At 43.5% G+C, this 20,527-nt stretch overlaps 1 protein-coding gene across 3 annotated transcripts in view; it reads left to right on the forward strand.

Annotated features, from left to right (window-relative positions):
• The first annotated feature begins 1,155 nt into the window (after nucleotides 1-1,155).
• Nucleotides 1,156-20,527, forward strand: part of tmcc1a (transmembrane and coiled-coil domain family 1a) — a 38,830-nt gene continuing 19,458 nt past the window's right edge. The window contains exons 1-4 of one of the 3 annotated variants that reach the window (XM_047589322.1): nucleotides 1,156-1,247; nucleotides 2,151-2,231; nucleotides 10,538-10,583; nucleotides 10,946-11,863. In XM_047589322.1, coding sequence (XP_047445278.1) covers nucleotides 11,180-11,863 — 684 coding nt within the window. In that variant the 5' untranslated portion in view covers nucleotides 1,156-1,247; nucleotides 2,151-2,231; nucleotides 10,538-10,583; nucleotides 10,946-11,179. Of the gene's footprint in view, nucleotides 1,248-2,150; nucleotides 2,232-10,537; nucleotides 10,584-10,945; nucleotides 11,864-13,950; nucleotides 14,476-20,527 lie in introns of those variants that run through there. The other 2 variants (XM_047589327.1, XM_047589351.1) reach the window with 2 other exon arrangements.

Raw genomic sequence — 20,527 nt, forward strand, 5'->3', positions numbered from 1 at the left:
CATAAAAGGACATAATGTGCCTATACCCTTCTTTGTGTAGCCCCACAATTTATGTATTTAAATATGTTTCTGGATCAGTGTTAATCTTTTTCAGTTATTCTCTGCAGTTGTTTCATAAATAGGAATCTGTATACTGTATATTTAATTTAAACATTGTGTTATTTGTATAGGCCTAGTACTGAGACTGTGTTGTACACCATTAGAAATGATAGGAAACCATTTGTATGAACGCATGAATGTGCATGTGTATGCATAAACATGTATGTGTATACTAAGTATCCAAGCTGTATATACCGATCTATATATTAATAGTAGTATTACACATGTTCTTGTTGTATATACCTACTTACTGTAAAAATACTAACTTATTTAATACAGTTGTCGCAGCCTGTATAGTCATAGCTTATTCCCTACTATTGGTTAACTTTCGCACTTTTTGAGTGTTGCACTTCTAAACGATCAGCACATCCGTCAGTTGTTTTCAATTTAGTGTGTCCAAAATGAGCTCATTATACACAGAATAGAGTTTGATTCACTTGGTGAAGGAAAAACAAACCTTCACCAAATCGCTTCAATTACGGAAAGGTGTCAGCGTTTAAGCGGACACGTGAGTCATCTCAGTATTGTGAGACTGAGACTGTTTTTGTACACCATCAGAAATGATAGGAAACAAGGGTAGAGATGTATGAACGCATTAATGTGCATGTATATGCATATATATGTCTGTGTATACTAGGTATCCAAGCTGTATATACCGATCTATATATTAATAGTAGTATTACACATGTTCTTTTTGTATATGCCTACTTACTGTAAAATACTAACTTATTTAATACAGTTGTCGTAGCCTATATAGTCATAACTTATTCCCTACTATTGGTTAACTTTCGCACTTTTTGAATGTTGCACTTCTAAACGATCAGTACATCCGTCAGTTGTTTTCAGTTAAACGTGTCCAAAATGAGCTCATTATACACAGAATAGAGTTTGATTCACTTGGTGAAGGAAAAACAAACCTTCACCAAGTCGCTTCAATTACGGAAAGGTGTCAGCGTTTCAAGCGAACACGTGAGTCATCTCAGTATTGTACAATCTCTGGCTTCCTTCCCGCTAGTTTACGTCTTGCGCCATGACGTCAGAACGAGGAAGGAGGAGGGAGGGCGGACCGTGCGTGCGGCGGACGGACGCCACCACTCGGAGGAGGTGCAGAAGCCCTCTGGACACTGGTATCCGCTCCTCACACCCTTGTAAGTGTGAAAAAAAAATGTTCTCAGTTTAGTTGTTTTGGCTTGTTTTTACCGTCACTTTTGTGCGTGTTTGTGTTGTGCGTTGAGGCCCCTTCAGAGTGTCGTTGTGTAGATAATTCATCGCAGTAGCGGCTCTGTACCATGACACACTAACGGGACTGTCAACCTGTGTCCCTGAACACACTGGCAGCACTTGACCGGCTCTCAACTAACATTTCTACGTTTTTTAAAGCTGTTTTTCACTCTGCTTCGTCTTATTTCACGGCAGCAAAGTTTTGTTTGTCCGTTCATGCTTTATTTTTTACTTGGGTAAAGTGTTAGTCAACTGTGTCATTTGTTAGTTAGCTGGAAATTTTTGGACTTATCTTTCGTAACGGTCGCTATATTACATGCGATGTCATCACACTACCACGATATTGTTCTTGTGTTTCTTGTGTAAAAGGAAATAAAGTACAAAAATGGAATTTAAATTTGCAACTTTTTAATATTCTCACTCTGCATTTCAAATTCGTTGGTTTTGGAGCAAAAAACAAAAAGTTTTGTGCATAGTTTGTGTTTGTATTATGATACTGCTATTATTTGTGTTTGTTTTTGTTTACTCTCATCTTGACTAATGCAAGTTAGTTGGCCAAAAGGTCCATGGATAAAGCAGCATTATGTAGCCTCATTACATCTGAAGTCTAGTATTCTTCACAGAGAAGCATTTTTATTTATTTATTTTTTCCCTGCAGCCTATTATTATCAGTGTCTAGGAGACGGGCAGACACACACACACACACACACACACACACACACACACACACACCACCCCAAACAGTCAGCCAGGCAGACGCAGGGAGTGCAGTGCGCCAAGGAAGCATTTAGAGGATTTATAGTTTTACTTTTTTCTTTCCTTTGTTGCAGACCTGTGGGCCCGATGTAGCTGATTGTCATCTCCTCTGCAATGAAGAGAAGCTGCTCCATCGTCACAAAAATGGACTGAAGGTTTGTTTTACTCTACTCATCCATTCTGACAACTGTTTCCATCTCTGCAGAGATGTAGTGTGGTTGGAAGGCTCCAGTGTGACATGATGTATCCTGCTATCTGTTCAGCATACTCTGCTAAGTGGCTGAGAGCTTGGCTGCCCCTTCAGGGCACTGCTAACACAGCCATTCATGTCTCACTCCGATGGTCAGACCACCATGATGACGCGGCCCCCCCCCCCCCTCCTCTTCTTCCTCCGCCACCTCCTCCTCCTCCTCCTCCTCCTGTTCCCCGCTGCACTCACGTTGTGCTTTCACTCTTGGCAGCTGAGCGTAGAAATGAGAGTCATTGTATGAGTGTAATGCGTTTGTGTGCACACTTTTTTGCAAAATAGGTGGATTTGCCTTTGCCTTATTTGTGCTCACTTTCACGTATGCCTTCAGCCTAGGATGTGGTGAAGATGTGCTTATGCTAGATAGCTTATGATACCGGTGCAAGATTAACACATTGTCGGAGAGGTTGGAGAGGTAAATTGCCACATGTGTACAGGAAGTCTCCATATCTCACAGCGAAGCTGCAGACAGTGGATCAGATAGATGACGTGAATTGGATTGTCTGTTGTCGATTATTGTAAAGACTCTAAATGTTTTCCTTTAAGACGACGGGAGGCTGTCTTTCACAGAGATGTTGGATGCGGTTCTACTTGTGTATGACATCATGCGTCTTGTAGACTCGCTGGAGTCACTTTAACATCATTTGTATGTGTTTCTAATTAGCTATGTAAATCATGAAAATGCTTCTTGTCTGCACGAGGTAACAAGCTGCATACAAATAGGACTCCCCAAAACGTTTGCTGCCTCTGACAGCAGCGCTGTTTGTGTGAAACTTTAAGATTTTCATGGCAATATGGTGTTTGCTTAAAGTTTTCTTTTTGGAAAATGACTCTTTCATCAACTTATTTATCTGCCCTTTGCTGCACCGCATCACAACATAACACCTGTCCCGAAAAATGTCTTTTTTTTATATTATATTATTTTTGTATTCACATCTTGAGTCTGGAGTTTGGGGGATTAAATGTTCAGTTGCCCTCGGTGTCGACATATTTCCTTACTGTCCATTTATCCCAAAATCTCCCAGTGCATGTTTGTCAGCATCTAAAGGCTCCAGGCCTCTGTATTGTTCAATAGGATGGACAAGAATAAGTGTTGATTTAGGAAGGAGGATTTTTGGTGTCACAAGTAAAAAAATCATTAAAGCAACAGTGTAGAATTAGTGTCTCCCTCTTCTGGCAGTGATAGTAACAGCACAAACACTGTTGACACTTCCATGTGACATATGCCGTCTCACTCAGGAAAGTCCCTGGCTCATAGCCTAGTCCAAATAATATTTTGCAAACGTCAACCTGTCCAAGTGCAGCAATGCAACATCTGTCGCTTCTCTTCTTTCAAGAAGAAAAGGAACACCTGTTGTGATCTGTGTTTGCCCTCGCCCAAAGTAGCTTTCTTGTTTAGAGTCTACCTCTTCCTCTGAAAGCTTGAGTTTATTTTTCAGCAGGAGGCTCAGAAACCTTTTTTGGATGTAGGTTTTTCCACCATCGACTCCACCCATACACTTAGCTGGTGTTGAGTATTCAGACTCCGTCCCATTGATTGCTGCCCTCTTCCTGTCAAACCAGTCTTTGCAAGTTGAAACTCATCAGTACAGATGTGCCAGGTCAGATCTGAAAGTTGATATATTTGAGAGATTTACAAGGAGCTGATTTATCTTAATCACGGGCTGTGTGAAATCTACCAGACGTCCATATATGTGTAAATGACCTTCGGTTCGAAGCCAATGGACTATTAAGGATTTGTATTCATTTTGCTGAATGCTTAGCTCCTCCCCCTTGCTGCAGATTAAAACAGGATATGTTCTGTAGAGACCAAGACATACCCCAAAGACGCAGGTTCAGTTCTTGGCAGCGGTACAGTACATCCAGCATTGTGTCCCAGTGGAAAGCTGGTGAGCGATCGTTTCTTTGTTTGCCGCAATAACATCCTTCTGGTTGGTGAGGTGAGGGCGGCGGGATGGAAGTGGGTATCGCAAGAGGTACAAGGTTGAACGGGGCTGCAGCTATTAAAACTGATTAGATTTCGATATGTTAATTAATCCATAAGTCAGTGAATCATTTTGTCCACTAAATATCATAAAATAGTGAACACTGGCCAGTTTACTTTCTAAGAGACTGAAAAAATTAACTTCACATGTGCTCTTTCTTAGACAATGACTAAAAGGATGAACTGAAAATTGACTAAATGTCAGTTGTCTCAGTTGTATTTCTACATCTGGCCGCATGTTAAAACCATCACCATTGCATCCACCTCCACGCTGCAGTGTGGCAAAGCACCAGTACTCTTCTATGAAGTGGTCACCGGTTTCATGTAATTGTGGTTATTGCCGTCATTACTACCAGCCTTCACGGAAATAAGTCATCGAAAGCCTGTCATCAGAACAGATGGTGCAAAAATGACTAGTAGGACATGCAAGACGAATTGGACAATCCATTTTTTCTCAACAGTCACAGTCATCATTTGAACAGTAATATGGCTCCAAAGACAAAGGGTTAAATCTTAGAGAGGAAGCACCTTTTGCTTCCTTTCACACATACACAGACACTATACTCCTCTCACCTTTTTCCTCCTCCTGCAGGGACTTGCTGTTTGAAACCCCACAGGGTAGCAGAGGTGTCGTAGTGCTGCTTAAATTAGACTGAAGTTTTAATTTGTTTTTTAATCTCACGTCAAAAATCACAGAGATGAAATAAAATTGTTTGTGTGAACCGTGTACAGACTGGGTTTATTCTCCCCAGTGGGACTGACTCCCACACTTCTGGGAGTGAAGAGTGAAGGTGAAATTCCTTTATAAAGGCTGTGGTTTCTAGTGGCAACGAGCTGGCTGCTTCCCTCTGATCCCTTCCTGTTTGAAGACGGGCAGAAACGAGGCAGAGGTCACACTGTGTCACAAGAGGTTGCTTCAAAACAGGGCTGAGGTTGTTTTAGTGTGAAAAAGTAGGTTCTCTGGTATTTAAGTCTGTATTACAACAGTAGTGAAGTGCCCATATGATCTGTGATGAAAATGGTTTCAGTGGAGTTGTTGTTTATTTCTCATCACGTCTCTTCCAATCTGTTTTAGCCCTTCTTGTCTTCAGTTTGCAAAAAAATGAAAGAATGCACCTGGAGGTTTGGTGGGCAATAGGAATATCCTTCAATTTAAATCTTGTCCCAGAGTGTAGAACTGATATTATTGACTCACAGCCTACATGCTGAGCCCGGTATCACGCTCAGAGTAAAAGCCTCAAGACTAGAGCTCGGTTTTTCTGATCCCTGTAACCCCACCGAGTAGGGTGTCTGGTTACCACAGCCCAGAGATCTGACTAAAGAGTTATTTAAAAAGGTGGCGATGGGGATGATTTAAACCTTAGTGCGTTAAATTGTTCTCGCTTTGCTGGCACCACAAAGAGTCAGGCGCCCTATGGCCTGATAACCTGGCGGATCTCTCTCTTCAGCTGCACAAAGTGCGTTGACCCTGACATGCATCCCCTTTCCCATTCCTTATGGCCGTTTGCCTTTAACACAATCTCTGGTATGAGATTTCAGCTGGTGTGTAGGTGCTTTCCAGCCCGTTGACAGTTGATGAATATGGAGGAATATGAGCTATACTGGACCAAGTTGGAGGCCTGACTGGTGTTTAACACCCATCGCGTTATTTAGTGAAGACCGCTTTAAAGGACGCAAAATATTTTACACGCTCGTCTAATTTCTCTTAAACACTGGGAACATCTGTCTTGGCAAGAGAAGAGAACGTCATCATCAACACCTGACACATTCTGTCTGCACTGTTGTTGTAGTCAACACCGACCGGTATCAGTGCTGTGCATGTTGTAAATTATTCAGTCGGGCACTTGCTGTGGTGTTGAGCACAGACGCAGCGACGTTTAAACAAGACCTCGGTGAACGTACAGCCTGGACCGCCACGGTGTTTGTTAGGTAGGTGCTGTAGAGAGACTGAGAGGAAGTTGTAGGTCGGTGAAGAGAGCATGCGAGCTAAGGTCCTTCCTCATCTGCTGAGGTTATTGTTTTTTCCGTGTGGTATGCTAACCACTCGGCCATAGGGTAGGGTCGCCCAGCCTGACATAATGTTCAACATTCAGCCCGATGATGACTCACAGACAGTCTTCAATTAAGTTTCACGTCGCTGCCTTGGAGCCTAGATTTTCTCAGCAGCCCTTCCTTCTGCGCAGCCTACATGAGATATATGTGACATTTAACGCCCGTAAGAGATCAGCAGCTTCACAGCTCTGTTACTCTGTCTGTGGCTTTCCTCACAGACCATGTTATGCGCTCTTAGATGACTCACACCCAGTATACAATCTGTTGGTTTCATTCTTCTCTTTCTCTTCTCTGAGTTTGCGTTTCTTCTTTCTGTTTGCACATAAAAAAACATTGTCAGTGCAAATAGACTGTAACGGAGAGTGAGTCAGCACGGTGACAAACATTCGAGACATTAATATTCAGCATTAAAGTTTTCAATGAAATATATAAGGTACCGTTTGGAACAGTTTTTCCAGTGATGCTACCTCTTCCTGTGGATGACCATAGGATATTATTTTTTTTTTATATAACCGTGTACACTTCACGTTTGTGTTATGTCCCTGGCAGCTGTACAAGCGGCTTTAAATGTTGATTGTCTATTTGATAGATTGTAAATGATTGCATCTCTTCTGGTTTGTCCTGTTCCTGGAAAGCTGCGTGCAGCTCTGGCGCTGGGGTTGTGCCGGTTTCATTTTGCATAATGGGACGGTGTGCCTGGGCCTTTCAGGGAACTACCTGCCTTACACCTCCTCATTCAAACTCACTGTGCTGTAGCGCCCGGGCTGAACCCGACACAGCCAGGCAAAACACAATGTAGAACATAGGAAGCCTTTGATCCAGTCCGGCCACTTTCACTCTCTCTGTGAGCCTCTGTCTCTCTTTGCTCGCTCGCCTTGTCGGAAACAAAGTTGTGTCTTTTATCACACTTTGTGCAGTGTGCTGAACTCATCTCCTTCGCTGTCACAGCTGACACAACTGTCCTATTCTGTGCCTCCGAGCCCCACACACACACACACACACACAAATACAATAACGATTGTTCCTGTTTCCTGGCTATGCTGTCATTATGCAGCTGCTGAATGAGATATGGTCCAGTTTCCATTGGTCAAAGACAACACACACACACACACATGCATGCACACATCCATATTTCCACACTGTATAATTTCTCCCATCTCCCTCTTTCTTTCTTTTTCTGTTTCTGCCTGATACAAACGCGCACACATTTGTGCGTGCGCTCAAACACAAACGTCACCGACAGAACTCTCTGGCCTAATTCCTCTCTTATTGATGTGTGTCTGTCAGTGAAAGAGGCACAGCACAAAGAGCAGCGATGGGCCTGTGTGTGGCTCAGAGGGAACAAAGAGCGGCCTATTCCATGCCAGCTCTCAGACTTTTCTGGAAACACTGCATCGGCTTGTTTAAGCTATAGCGATATTTAGAGTTAAAAAAAACAACGTGGCTGCTTCAGTGTCAGACTCAGGCCAGATTAACGTCTACTTGGGGTTGGTCGTGCCCAGTTGGCTTTTGTTTTTACGTCAAGAGCAGAATAAAATAGATGATTGGGTTATTTTGCAAAGATTACAAAGATACTTCGTCATTTAACAGTTTGATCTTGAATCGCCTTTCAGTAATCACAATGGATGTGATTGTTGGACAGTTAGGTGATGGGTTTTCGCCACATTATCTTTCTGTGTGAATGAAGCTGCAACTTGTTTTCTAGTGAACATTTACAGGGAGCCGGGTTCATTTGAGTTTGTTCAAATGAAGCAGAAAAATCAGGAAGCTGAAGAAACAGATGATTGTTTTTAAGTATTAATATCATGGTTTCTTTGTTTTGTTGAGTTGAATCTCCAGTTATCTAAACGATGATCTCTGAGTTTAAAAAACAAAGCTATTGTTGAGCCTTTTCTCCATTTTTCTAGTGAGGCTGGCCAAAGACGAGGACGTTGAGACCCCTAGCAGCTCAGTTGAATCGAATGTGGCTCATAATTATAGACAACTGTGTGCGTTTGTATTTCTGTGTGGGCCTGAGCGAGGCCGACACAGTTCCAGAGAGGACGTTGTCCATGTGGTCATTTGTCATTTACCTTTGGCAGCATTGTGAAATTTCTGAGCAGTGTGCTGACTCACAGAGGCCTCTGACCCCGGCTGTCACAGCTAATAAGTTGATAATCACTGATCTGTTCCTGAGGAAGACAGGCCTTAAATTGACATTCAAGTAACTGGGAACAAATGGCTGTGCTAAATTTAGTTATTTATTATTTTAAAATACTTGTACATCACATTTATTCATGCCTTTGGGTTGTTTATCAGTATCAGAAGAATACCGGGTGGAACATTGTCAACAGAGTCTTTTATAGTAGTCACTGCTGTCAGAGGAGCATAATGTCAGGAATTGAATTTGTTCAGGGCAGAATGGGACAGATATGATTAAAGATCAATCTATTGTGTCATCACATCATCACGATGGAGACTTGCTTAAACCAAACGAAAGATGCAGGCACACACACCAAGTCTGACAATAAACCGCTGTCTTCTAAGGGCTCACGAAAGAGGATTTGGTTTGAATATACAGCCACAGGCAATCAAGAAAACATCCAATTTAACATCGGGATCATCCTGGGGATGAAGGAGGGGATTTGCTGACACAGAGGGAGGGGTGAGCACGGAGGTCGGAACAGGACTTCAGGTTCGGCTTCAGCTTCAGAGCAGGATTAACTTCGGTTTTTCCCTCCACTCATCAGCTCTCTAATGAAAGCGCAGCACCCGATCATTATGAATAACACTTCACTGTCGCTTGCTGTGCTAGGGGGCGGTTCATGCATGGATGGATCAATAAGCAAGTATGCATGTATACTTAATGATGCTACATGCCTGGGCCTGACTGTTCGCTTTCTACTGCTACTGCTTCAAGAGCTCGCTTATAAAGGGAACTCATTTCACGAGAAATACTTCATTTATTTAATCACACTAAACATTTGTAGAAAGTGTACATCATGATGCGGATTTGGATGCCATGGTGGTTAGAACTGATGCCTCGCAGCAAGAAGGTTCTGGGCTCAAATCCCTGATCAGCTGATGGATGTTCTCCCTGTATCTGTGTGGGTTCTCTCCGGGTACTCTGACTTCTTCACTGATTATAAATTGGCCGTAGGTGTGAGTATGGTCGTCTGTCTCTCTGTGTTAGCCTTGTGATGGACCGTTGACCTGCCCAGGGTAAACACCACCTCTCGCCCAATGACACCTGGAGCAGCTTCTAGCTCCCCCCCGTGACCCTCCAGGTGACAGGCGATTGCCGTTTTTCCCTGGGAGGCAGCAGTCGCACTTAACTGATTGGCACAGACTCCCGTATTAATACACATCCTCCGAGTTAAGCGCATCAGTACCTGACGGCCTGAATTTGTAGAACAGAAAAGATTAGACAAGGCCAGATTTCAGATAAATTTGCGCAGAAATTAAAAACTAACCGTGGGAATCTATCAATGTGCGTCAGTGTGCCTCTTCTCGGCAGTGACAGTGTGACTTTAGTGAAAAGTGATTTGCTATCTGCCTGTGATGAATTGTGTACGTCCAACTTGACCTGACGGTGCAGTTGAAGGAATATAGTTATAGTCTGTAAGTGTCCCTCCCCAGGGGCTGTCGATGTTCCTGCCTTGCTTGTTTTGCTGCCCTCAGTGGGAGCAGCTATTAAAGCTGCAAGGAGGCATCGGCTGTCTGCCTGCCTGTCTATGGCTTCATCTATGAGGTGATCACTCTTCAACCAATGAGGTTGTTTCCTGAGGAAGACGACTTCTATTTTATCATATGTCTACTCTGCTGGGTTCATCGCTGACTTAAACTGAGCCGGGCAGCGTTCAAGGCTGCAGGAGGCGATCATGCACTTTGCGTTAGTGGCACTGCACTGCCGGTTGTTTCTCATGCGAAAATCCTTGTCTCTTGGTACCTCTTCAGGATAAAGAAGGGATGCCAGTGGGTGCAATAAATGAGCTCCTAAAGGAGCACGCGTACAAACACACTCGAGTCGTTTCTCACAATATCAATATCATGCGTGGTTTGCTCGAAATGTGTCATATTCTCCACTGGCAGTGAAATTGATTGGAATCAGAAAGAGTGACCTGAGCACCTTGAGGTCAGTGACAGTGTGTATTATAAATCTAAACAATGTTTTTCTCTCACCCGCCCACCTCTCTCAGGTAATCCAGAAGAGTGAGTCACACTAGGATGACAGCTGGGCTGATGGTAAGTGGGGAGCCATGATGTTATTTCCTCTCTTGCCCTCTGTTTATCTCTGTGTCATTTTTTTAATTTTATTGTGTTTTCAAAACCACATCCCACTCCAGACTGTTCATATATTTAGCCTGCACACCAGCTCACCTGGATCCAGCTTGTTTGTCCAGCTTTATTACTTCAATTTGATAAACCAGACAGCATCAGGATATTTGAATACAGAATGATTGCAGCTATTTCTGTCATTTGCATGCAGTTTAGGATGCAAATGTTCAAAGCTGAAGTGAAAAGTGTGATGTTGTCGCTGGATCTAGGTGACATTACAGCCCCCTTTTCATCCATCTCCTGTCTCTCTCCTCTCCCTTCTGTAATAGACCAGCATGGCTACTTGTTCCTGAATCAAAGATGCATGCTCCCTCTTTGGATCCATCCCTCTGACCACCAATGAGCCGATCCAACCTTCCATCAGTCCCATCTCCACCTCCACTGTTCCCTATTTTTTCATCCCCTCTCCCTCACTGAGCCCCTCTGACCTACTGCATGCCTGACAGATAGACAGAGAGAAGGATTTGTAGGCTATTTGATTGGACAATTCCTCCCCGCTATTCATGAAGTGTCAGCAGGAACAAATGCAGCACGGGGACGACAGTCAAAGGGAGCCAGAGTGGGTGGAGCCCAGTTCAGGTCCTGGATTTAGAGGAGTTTCAGGGGGGTCACAAGGTCCAGGGTTGAAGAGGGCCTCATCCCAGTCAGAGCACCCTTCCTTCAGTAAGATGAGCCAGAACGCCAGGGAGAGCATGGGGGTTCTTGGCCAGGGTTTGAAACAGCTGTTCCAGCAACAGCGCAAACGTCTCTCCCTCTCTCGCTCCACCATCACCTCCTCATCTTCCTCATCATCTTCCTCTGTGGTGTCAGCAGGTGGAACGTGCCCCTCTGCCCCCGAGGACGCGTCGGGGTCCTGCTTTTATGACTCTGACCGTGTCTCTGCTCATGTGGTTCCTTCTGCAGCTGGCTTGGGCTCAGCTGCTGCGGGCATGATGAGGCGTGGGACCAGCCTGCAGAGCCGCCGCAGTAAGGGGTCCGGGTCGGTATCGGTATCTGGGAGCGGAGACCGGGATCCCCTACTGAGAGGTAGCCCCCAGGCCCCGCACCGCAGATACACCCATGATCCGCAGCAGCACACCAGCCGCCCGCGCTCCTCCTCCACCACCGACACCACACCCAGCAGCCCTGCCCCCGGCGGTGATGTGGTGCTGTCGTCAGGGTACCAGTCTACGGAGGAGACGGACAGGGTAAGCGACAGCAACCATTAATCTTTATCGCTGCACGGGTTGATCGACGTGTCTCTTTTTCCCTTCTACCGGTATCAGACTTGTACGTCACTGAAGTGTCGATCAAAAGCCGAGGTTCACCTCGCTGCCGATGTAAATTCTCCGCCGCCTCAGCTTTGAATCTAAGAGGAGGCCCAGTTTTCTGTCATTACTGCTGTTTGATTTCTCCCAAATCTGCCAACTGATTCAAGCAAAAGATGCATTTTGTGTTACGGTAACTAAGGCCAATTATACTGTTTCTAAACAGAAATAAAAGAAGTACATGACACAGAACACAAGCACGTAAACAGTATTAAATGATACAACAATGAGGTGCCTATATGAACATATTTATATCAAGTCCTTATACCACTGGTCATGAAGAGGTCCTTTTCTAACACACTTCCAGTGGAAGTGACGACGGACCAAATCTAGTTCTAGTTCTTTGTTCTAGTTCACATTGTTTTACGCCTTCAATGCAGAGTGTTTTATATGTCAACTTACAGTTTGACAGTTTTGTCCCCCATCTTGTCCAGATTGAATGCATGTCTCATAATGCCCGAACTTTTATTTTAAGACAGGGCTGAAAAGTTGTAAATGTATACTTTGCAAATGACTCTTGGTGGTCTGTTGTTACTGTGGGTTTAGAGTAAATACAGCTTTATGCTTGCTAAATGTTCAAGCTTTAATCAAAAAAAACTATGAAACAACACATGCAGTGTGTACAAAATACTTTAGCCACTGTTTAGCTCGATGACAGATCTGAGCAATATGAACCACACCAATACCAGCTTCATGAGGTTATTAGGGTTTAGTTTTCAATTAACAGGTATAACTTCTCAAACATACACTGTATAGCAAAGAATTCCTTAATAAAGAAACAGCTGGCCCTTGAAGCATGACCAATTTTTCTCATAAACTGTCTCTCACAGGGAAAGGGCCACTGGATAGGACTTACCTCTATTGTTGAGGTCTGTGCCAAACTGTATGTAGCCACTTTGAAATGAAATTACTTTGTTTATTGTATAACTGGTTTCTGACAGATCATTAGGATTACATTATATCATGGCATTTCTGCAGTGGCTGTTCCTTGACCTCAGGTTCGGATTAGTAAAAATCTCTGGGGTACCAGACTGCAGTTGGCCTTGTCTGCCACCAGAGGTCGCTGTCCGACAAGCTAACCCGCTGTGAGCAGCACTGGGCTTGGTTCATGTGGAGGTGGCGTTTGCATTATGACCTCATGTTTGTTGTAGACTAGACTGATCCTTGAGTTAATGAAATAAGCCATGCCAGCGACCGACTGTCAGTGTGTCACAGATATCTGGATAAATCAATGGTGAGTAGTGAGCTTAGACCTGCAAGGTGACATCTATAACCTTGTTAAATATAATAAAGTTCTTCTGTCTTTCTTGTCAAACCGAATTTCTCTCTGTCCCGTACAAACGTCTTCACCTGGGATGGTGGAGCAGCGCTGAGAGACGCAGACGTCTGTGATAGATAGACGGTCATCAGCCGTGTGCAGCTGTGGTGTCTGCTGCTCACCCTTGGCAGACATTACAACCTGTCCCACTCATCTCTGACATCGCCGCACAGCAACACAGCGGTGTCATTAAGGTTATCCAAGTGGTCGCCGTGGTTACCCTGAAAACTTGCGGCAGGCTGCCTAGAACTACGCCCTCCTCTGGTTTCCATAGTAACGGCATGGTTGACCTTGGAGGTGTGTGGGATCCTGTTGTTGGCAGAGGTTGAGGGTGGTGTATTTTAAGGAGGAAGAATCTCCGTTGAGTTATCAGTTCTTTTATTGATCGTCGCACTCTTTCTTTCTTTCTTTCTTTCTTTCTTTCTTTCTTTCTCAATATTTCCCCTCCCTTTACCCCTTTCTATTCCTTTCTCTTACCCCCCTGCCCGTCCCCGTCCTCCCTCCCTGGAGAGAGTTAATGCAGACAGTCAGCTGGTCCCTCCTCCTCTCCTAACCCCCCTCCTCCTCTTCCTCACCCCACCCTTCGGTTCACTGAAAGGAAGCGAGAGGCAACCTTACCTCGTCCTAGATGAGTGAGAGCGGAGCACTAGCTGTGTGTGAATGTGTCATCAGTTCTGTGTTCAGAAGAGGATGTGGAGGGGTGTGTGCACGTGTGAATGTAAGACCTCGTTTTGTGTTTACAGAAAATCATTTGTGCATTGACAGCCATGTGATATGAGCATCTTGTGCGAGTGACTGTATCTGTGAGAAAGGGACAGCTCAGGGGACCACTGAAAATAGAGTAGAGGGCAACACAGCTGAGCTGTCTTTATCTCCTCTTGCTCTGCCTCCCCTCTTTCATCACCCTCTTTTTCCTCTGGCTCCTTTCTCTTGTGTTTGCATAGTGGAGGAAGCAGTGAGGACTAGAAATGTGTGCACATGGATGTTTGGAGAGGAGGGTAACGTGTGTGCCTTCAGCATGTGCTCCTGCGTGTGATTGTGGAGTGTATTATGTGAGGTAGTGTGTACTTTGGAGGGATATCAGCAGAGAGGAGTAGAGCAGGGGATCCAGCTGTGGGTCCTTGAGTCAGGCAGGATGGTGCAGCGCTTCAGCCTTCGTAGACAGTACTCCAAGGTAAGATATCTACACACCATTAAAATGATATCAGTGCCATGCGTTCTTCAAGCTGCAGCTACATACAGAGATGAAAAATTTCAAATTTTGCTGCAAGCAAAGCCTTTTGTTATCTTTATAATACTTGTGTGGCGCTGTGGCATATCCCTTTCCACCCCTCTCTCTTTCTGTCTTTATTTCTGTCTTCCAGCTATTTGGTATTGTGCCAAGAGATGGTGGTTTTGGCTGTTTGATCAGAGCTTCAGAGCAGTTTTACTTTACCGAAATTGAAATGACAATCATTGTCCTGGTTATTAGTTGGGGCAGGACACATATCCACTAGTTCACAACTAAGAAGAAAGCATTGTTTTCATGATTCTTAGATACAAACATTTTTGTTTTGTGAACAGAGATTTTCTTTTGACTCTCTCTTCACTTTTAAGTAGCTCAATCCATACGGTAACCGAACGGTCTGTTGATGCAGTTTATCTCAACTCTTGTTAAACAGTAACTCATGCTACAGCGATAAGAGTGGCACCTTATAATGTTGATTGGCACCGTCACCAAGGTGTGTAATTATTGGTAAATATTATGTTTGATTATTGTTGATTAGGGAGCATTTATTACTCATTTGCAATAACAGTGCGTGGCTATGCTCTAATGCTTCCTTGGGTTTGATATATCTATCCCCTGGTGGTGTTAAAGAGATTGGGAGGGTTGTGTTCAAATCCAGCCTAAGGTCGGTTAAGCGCCTGCTGTTCTTTAGCTGGTGCTCAGCCTGTGGGATTAATTACAATTAACTGCTGATTAGTTGATTGACTACACCCACCCTATTCATTTTTGATGCCACATGATGATGATGATGCTCGTGTGCCTTGAAGCAACAACATGGACGTGCATAAATCAGGGCAGACAGATGCACAGTCTCACTTTCAGACAGGAACCCAGAAAAAAAAGCAGAAATAAAGGAAGTGCAGGGGTGCAGGGTGCAAAATATGTAGGGTCCGGAAGGAAGACTTGTTTAGGACGAGGTCTGGTCAGGTACAGGGGGGTAGGGGTCTGGTTGGATGTGAGCTATTGAGTCGAGATGAAACACAAGACAACCCTCTGGGCCACTCCTCACTCACCATAAAATGTTTGTGTCTGAGAGACACTGAAGCTGTGTTTATTTTTGAGATCATAACCTCCTTCAGGGCCTGTCTGCAAATGTTCACTAACCTTGGGATGTTGGGAAATATTGGAAGAGAAGGGGGTTGGGCAGATGACCTCTTCACTTTCCCTCAGGACATATCTCCACATGCCCACCTGTCTACTTGCTCATCCTTTGTCTTCTGTTGTCCATCACTACATGTTGGGATTTCATGTTGGAGACAACAGCCAAGCTCAATACAAAATGCCTCAAGGTTATACATTTTAATTAGCAGAATAAAACAGCAATCTCAGCAATGTGGTCTAAAATTAAACTATTTTTATTATTCAGTATTAAGCCGACTTAAAATGTTTACTTCTGTGTTACTTATATTTTGCATTTGTGTCAAATTTAGTGTTTTGTCTTAATGACATGAGTCAGCACTCCTTGGTCTTTCTGATCTCCAAGTAGTTTCTGGACAGAGTACTTCTTCTCCATGGTCAGGATAGAGTATTTAGTTTAGATGTCTTAACTCATGAGGATCAGAACCATTTTTCATTGTCTGCTTGTCTTTTTCTCTCCTTGGATTCATCATTGTGGCCTTGTTTCCCGTCCTGATGAGGCGACTTAATCGTCCTCTGAGACACTGCTAGACAGCCGTCTTTCTATAGCATTGTTGCCAAGTTGTGTGTTCCCTTAAAACCCTTTAGAGCTGCCCTTTTTCTGTTTCATATAAAGAAACCAGCTCTTTGCTTAGTGTAATAATCTGACTTCTGGCACTTTGCTGCGGTGACGCTGCTACTTAGTAAGCATTGTTCTTCTGGAAATTTGAGGCACTGGCACAGTCTTAGTATGTACATAATAGGTGAACAATTGCTGCATTGTATTTACTTCTCACGAGTTCCTGATGAGTAGATCAAATCCACCTGAGTGTCATCCGAACGCTTCTTTGTAGAAAGGAGTTAACATGGTCAATGCCACAAAATTTGCCTGAATTTGGTTGCTTATCTGGAAACAGTCCAACATATTGTAATTTCAATTGTCATAACTGTGTTAATGCTGTCCTCAAGTTTATTTTCAGACTTACTTGAAATGAAGTTTCATCAGCCTTTTGGTTCCCACTGTATGTGTATGGAAAGAATATTGAATCACATGGAAGAACATCACATGGAAGACACACATTAAAAAGCAGTTTAATGTCATGTAATGTTAATTAAACAGGACCCAATCAGAAGGTAGCGAATTTAATTTACTCTATTTTTATAGTTCACTCAGTTATGTTTGTGTTGACCTTTGGGATAAATGCATCCAATGTGGTTTAAGTCAAAAAGACATGCAGACAGTTTTATTGAAGAAATTGTGAGGAAGATTAAAAAAGGATATTTAAAATGATATATCATTCATATTTGGGACTTTTTTAAAAAAATTCAACTCAAAGTATATTTTTTGCTTTTTGCTAATTTACTGAATTTTCTTCATTAAGTACTCAGTGTATAGTTAAAAAAAACAAAAAAAGTCTGTTTCAGTTTGAGTTTGACTTGGCTGTCAGATTTGTGTGCACGCAGTAAAAAAAAAAAGTGTCAGACAGAAGAACCAAACATCACCTGGTCCCCTGAGGTTTGTTCTGTCCCTGCTACTTCAACGTCCTCATCACTGCGCTCTCTAATCGTCTCCCACCTCCTCAGGCTGTCGGCTGTGTGCTGATGAAAGTGTTTGTGACCTTTGCAGCAGGACAACGCAGCTTGTCCTGGAACTATTTTAGTGACATTGAGGGTTTTTTTTTTTTTTTTTTTTTTTTTGGAAACTCTGCAAAAGACAAGCCTGGGACATTGCTCTGTCACACTCCCGTGCAATCAGGACTGCAGATGCATATGATAATTCTCAAGCGTTGGAACAGCAGACTGCCCTCCGGTCATAGCAAACACAGCAGTCACAGAGCTACGCAGTCAAACCCGTGTATAATCAAATAACTGGGTTTCGATTGACTTTCAGCAAAGCGAGGGAGAGAGAGAGACATGGGGATGATGAAGCATGTGCTCTTAGTCCACACTGAAGATTGTGTCATTCTAGTGTGTTAAGTAACAGCCAATAGCAAATTGTTCATCATGATTCAGTATTATTCCAGGTTGTTGACATCAACTATGAGATCCTATTGCAGACTCAGTTAAATGAGGAAGCAGTGTAAAGCCGCTAATGGGTTTGGCAGATCTGCGGCTTGTGAGCTGAAAAAAAAAAGAACAAAAAAATGTATTTCTAATCACGACAGTCATTTGTTTCCTGTTCTGTAACCCTCGGCTCTGTCTTCATATCATCTGTTTCCTCATCTCAGACAAAAAACATATATCTCTTGTTCGCGTAGTGTAAATATGGCCTTACCTTCTTTAATCAATAACCAGCAGTGATGTGTTTGTGCTGTAATCGATTTGAATTCTATAATGTGTTTGATCACCAGTGCAAACACCAGTATTGACTACGAATTAAATACAATGGATGTTCTGTCCTGGTCCCTCATCCGGTCCCGTTCTGACTGTCTCTTGACATGCATTGCTTGCTGCCTGTGGGTTGAGTGCACCTTTGTGTGTTTTGCGAGTGTTTGTTCAGATGGGCGTCACTTTAAGAAAGGTGTTTGACCACAATGTGGCGCCAGAAAAGCTTTGGTGCCCTGTTGGAGGGACAAAGTCCAATTCTTTTGAAACATATCGTTAACTAATTTCTCTCAGTTATTGCCAACTTTAATCTGGGAGAGCCCAAAATCATACTCTCCAACTCCTCGTCAAACCATTCAGCAGGTTCTACACGAAACGTGCAGATTTGTTCTGCACTCGTTTGTGTTTTACCTCAATTTGTCATCTGTCTGTGCAGATTTCTTGCAGCATCTCTGATCAAACAGGTTTTCCTTCGCGAACAAGCATCTAAATCTACTTGTTATTTAATCAGTCTTTCATACTTCATTGTTCCTACCTCCACACCTTTTTTCCTTCTCACTGTTTCCTTTATTTAATGTCCTAGAGATTGTCAGTCCTCATCGCCCTCCCTCTCATGTGTGTCCAGCGCTCAGACAGTACAGCCGGTTGCCCATCTCCATGGTAACAGGGTGATGTTCAAAGAAGGCCGGAGCGGCTTTACCCAGCTGAATGCTCGCAGGTCCCCCGTCTGATCTCACAGCTACCTCATCAGCCTGTCTGGTGCAATAACAACCTCTTAGGTGCAGGGGAAATGTGTCCTCTAAAATTAGACTCTGTGCATCAACTATGCAGATTTCGTGTTAAAATGCTGTTCGCTCTAATCCATGGAATTAAGTTTAAGTATGTGAAATGTAGAAGCTGAAATTGTGAAAACGCACCCTGTCACTTGGGTGTAACAAACGTTGAAAAGACTGTTTCCTGTTATTTAAAGTGAGTCCTCTGACTTGACAGTAAAGAAAACTTTGACATTTAACTGATCTTGGTGGGAATTCCACTCCAAAGGAAATAAACAAAACAAAATGAATAGATTCACTGTAAATGCTCTTTGTGCCATGTAAAATCCGGGGAGCGGACTTGAATCGCTTGCTCATCTTTAACATGCAGGCATGCATGTGTAGGCGTGTTACCTTGTGCATGTGTGTCTTTGTGTGTCTTTGTGTGTGCCTGAACTTTCCACCCAACTGTTTGTGTTTCCTTTGAAGCGTACCCCCAGCCTGTTTAATTAGGCCGTTGAATATTCATGTTATTATACATACAGGCCAACGCCCTCATCCGGTACTGGCTGCTATTAGCATTCACAACACAACACTGGACCCATATAAACATGCAGCACAGCTTCACAGTGGATGCATGACAAATAATATCATGTGTGAAATTCCTTTGCAGTTGTGTTGTTGTGAAAGGAAAGGTTTGATGAAGGGCACTGTAGGAAGTTGGGGCGGAGGAATGATTTGAAAGATAAATGAACGTGTGTGTGATCTACAAGGTTCAGAGTGATGGAAAAAGACAGAAGAAGATAAAGCTGTGAGGTTGAACTAATTATTCCCTCTCAGACAGTTTTATAGGTTTCTAATCTGGGTCTCAAAGAGGAAGGAGTCTGCTGCAGCTCTCTGCCTCTTTCTCCGCTGCTATTAATAGACAGATGTCTGAACCAGCGCTGATCGAGTTCACTTTTCAAGGGCGTTTAAATGAATTATGTGGGGTTTTTTTTGGTTTTTTGATTTATTGTTACACAACTCGAGAAGTAGACTGACTACACCTTTTGAGCCGGTTGGATTGCATTCATTTAGGAAATAACCTGAAATAACTTGAGACCTGAATGAATATTTTTTGTTTATTCGGTGCCTGTGCGTGAGGTCGTGTGCACACAAGTGTGCATGTCAGCAGTGAGTCACTATGGGTCATCCTTTGTGTATTTATTTTTGGCCTGCAGCTGGTCCTTCCTCTTAGGGCTTGTGCATGTATGTGTGAGTGGTGGGCATGCTTGTGTGTCTTTGTTGTTTTCTCAGCCGTTCCGAGATTGCCACATACTTGGCCTGTCACTGAGTTAACCTACACGTCTGTTCCTCAGACGCCGTCCTCTGGCAATATTCCACTCAGCCTAATGTCCGCTCTAGCTCTAAAAATGGCTTCTTTGACACGTGTTGTCCAAATAAACTACCATGCGCCTTTCTGATAAAGAGATGTGTTTGGTTTTCCTCTCCTCTGTCAGAGTGGCCATGAGATTGTTTTCAAAGGGAAATTGCTCATTCTGAGAGAGGGAGAGCGGATAAAACAAACAGACGGACTCAGTGAGGCCATGCGATTGCTTCCCCGCCACTCCCTTCTCAGTCTATGTCATTCTGTGAGACCGATGAATTATGGATGAGAGTATAGATCGCTGAGCTCAGCCCTGCTCCACTGACCCACTTAGAACGCACATGCACAGACATTTCAAATCTGATCGCAACCTCGAGGGAAATATCATCACGTTTTTTTT

This window comes from Mugil cephalus, chromosome 1 (assembly GCF_022458985.1).
Source record: "Mugil cephalus isolate CIBA_MC_2020 chromosome 1, CIBA_Mcephalus_1.1, whole genome shotgun sequence".
In the NCBI taxonomy this organism is placed as follows: Eukaryota; Metazoa; Chordata; class Actinopteri; order Mugiliformes; family Mugilidae; genus Mugil; species Mugil cephalus.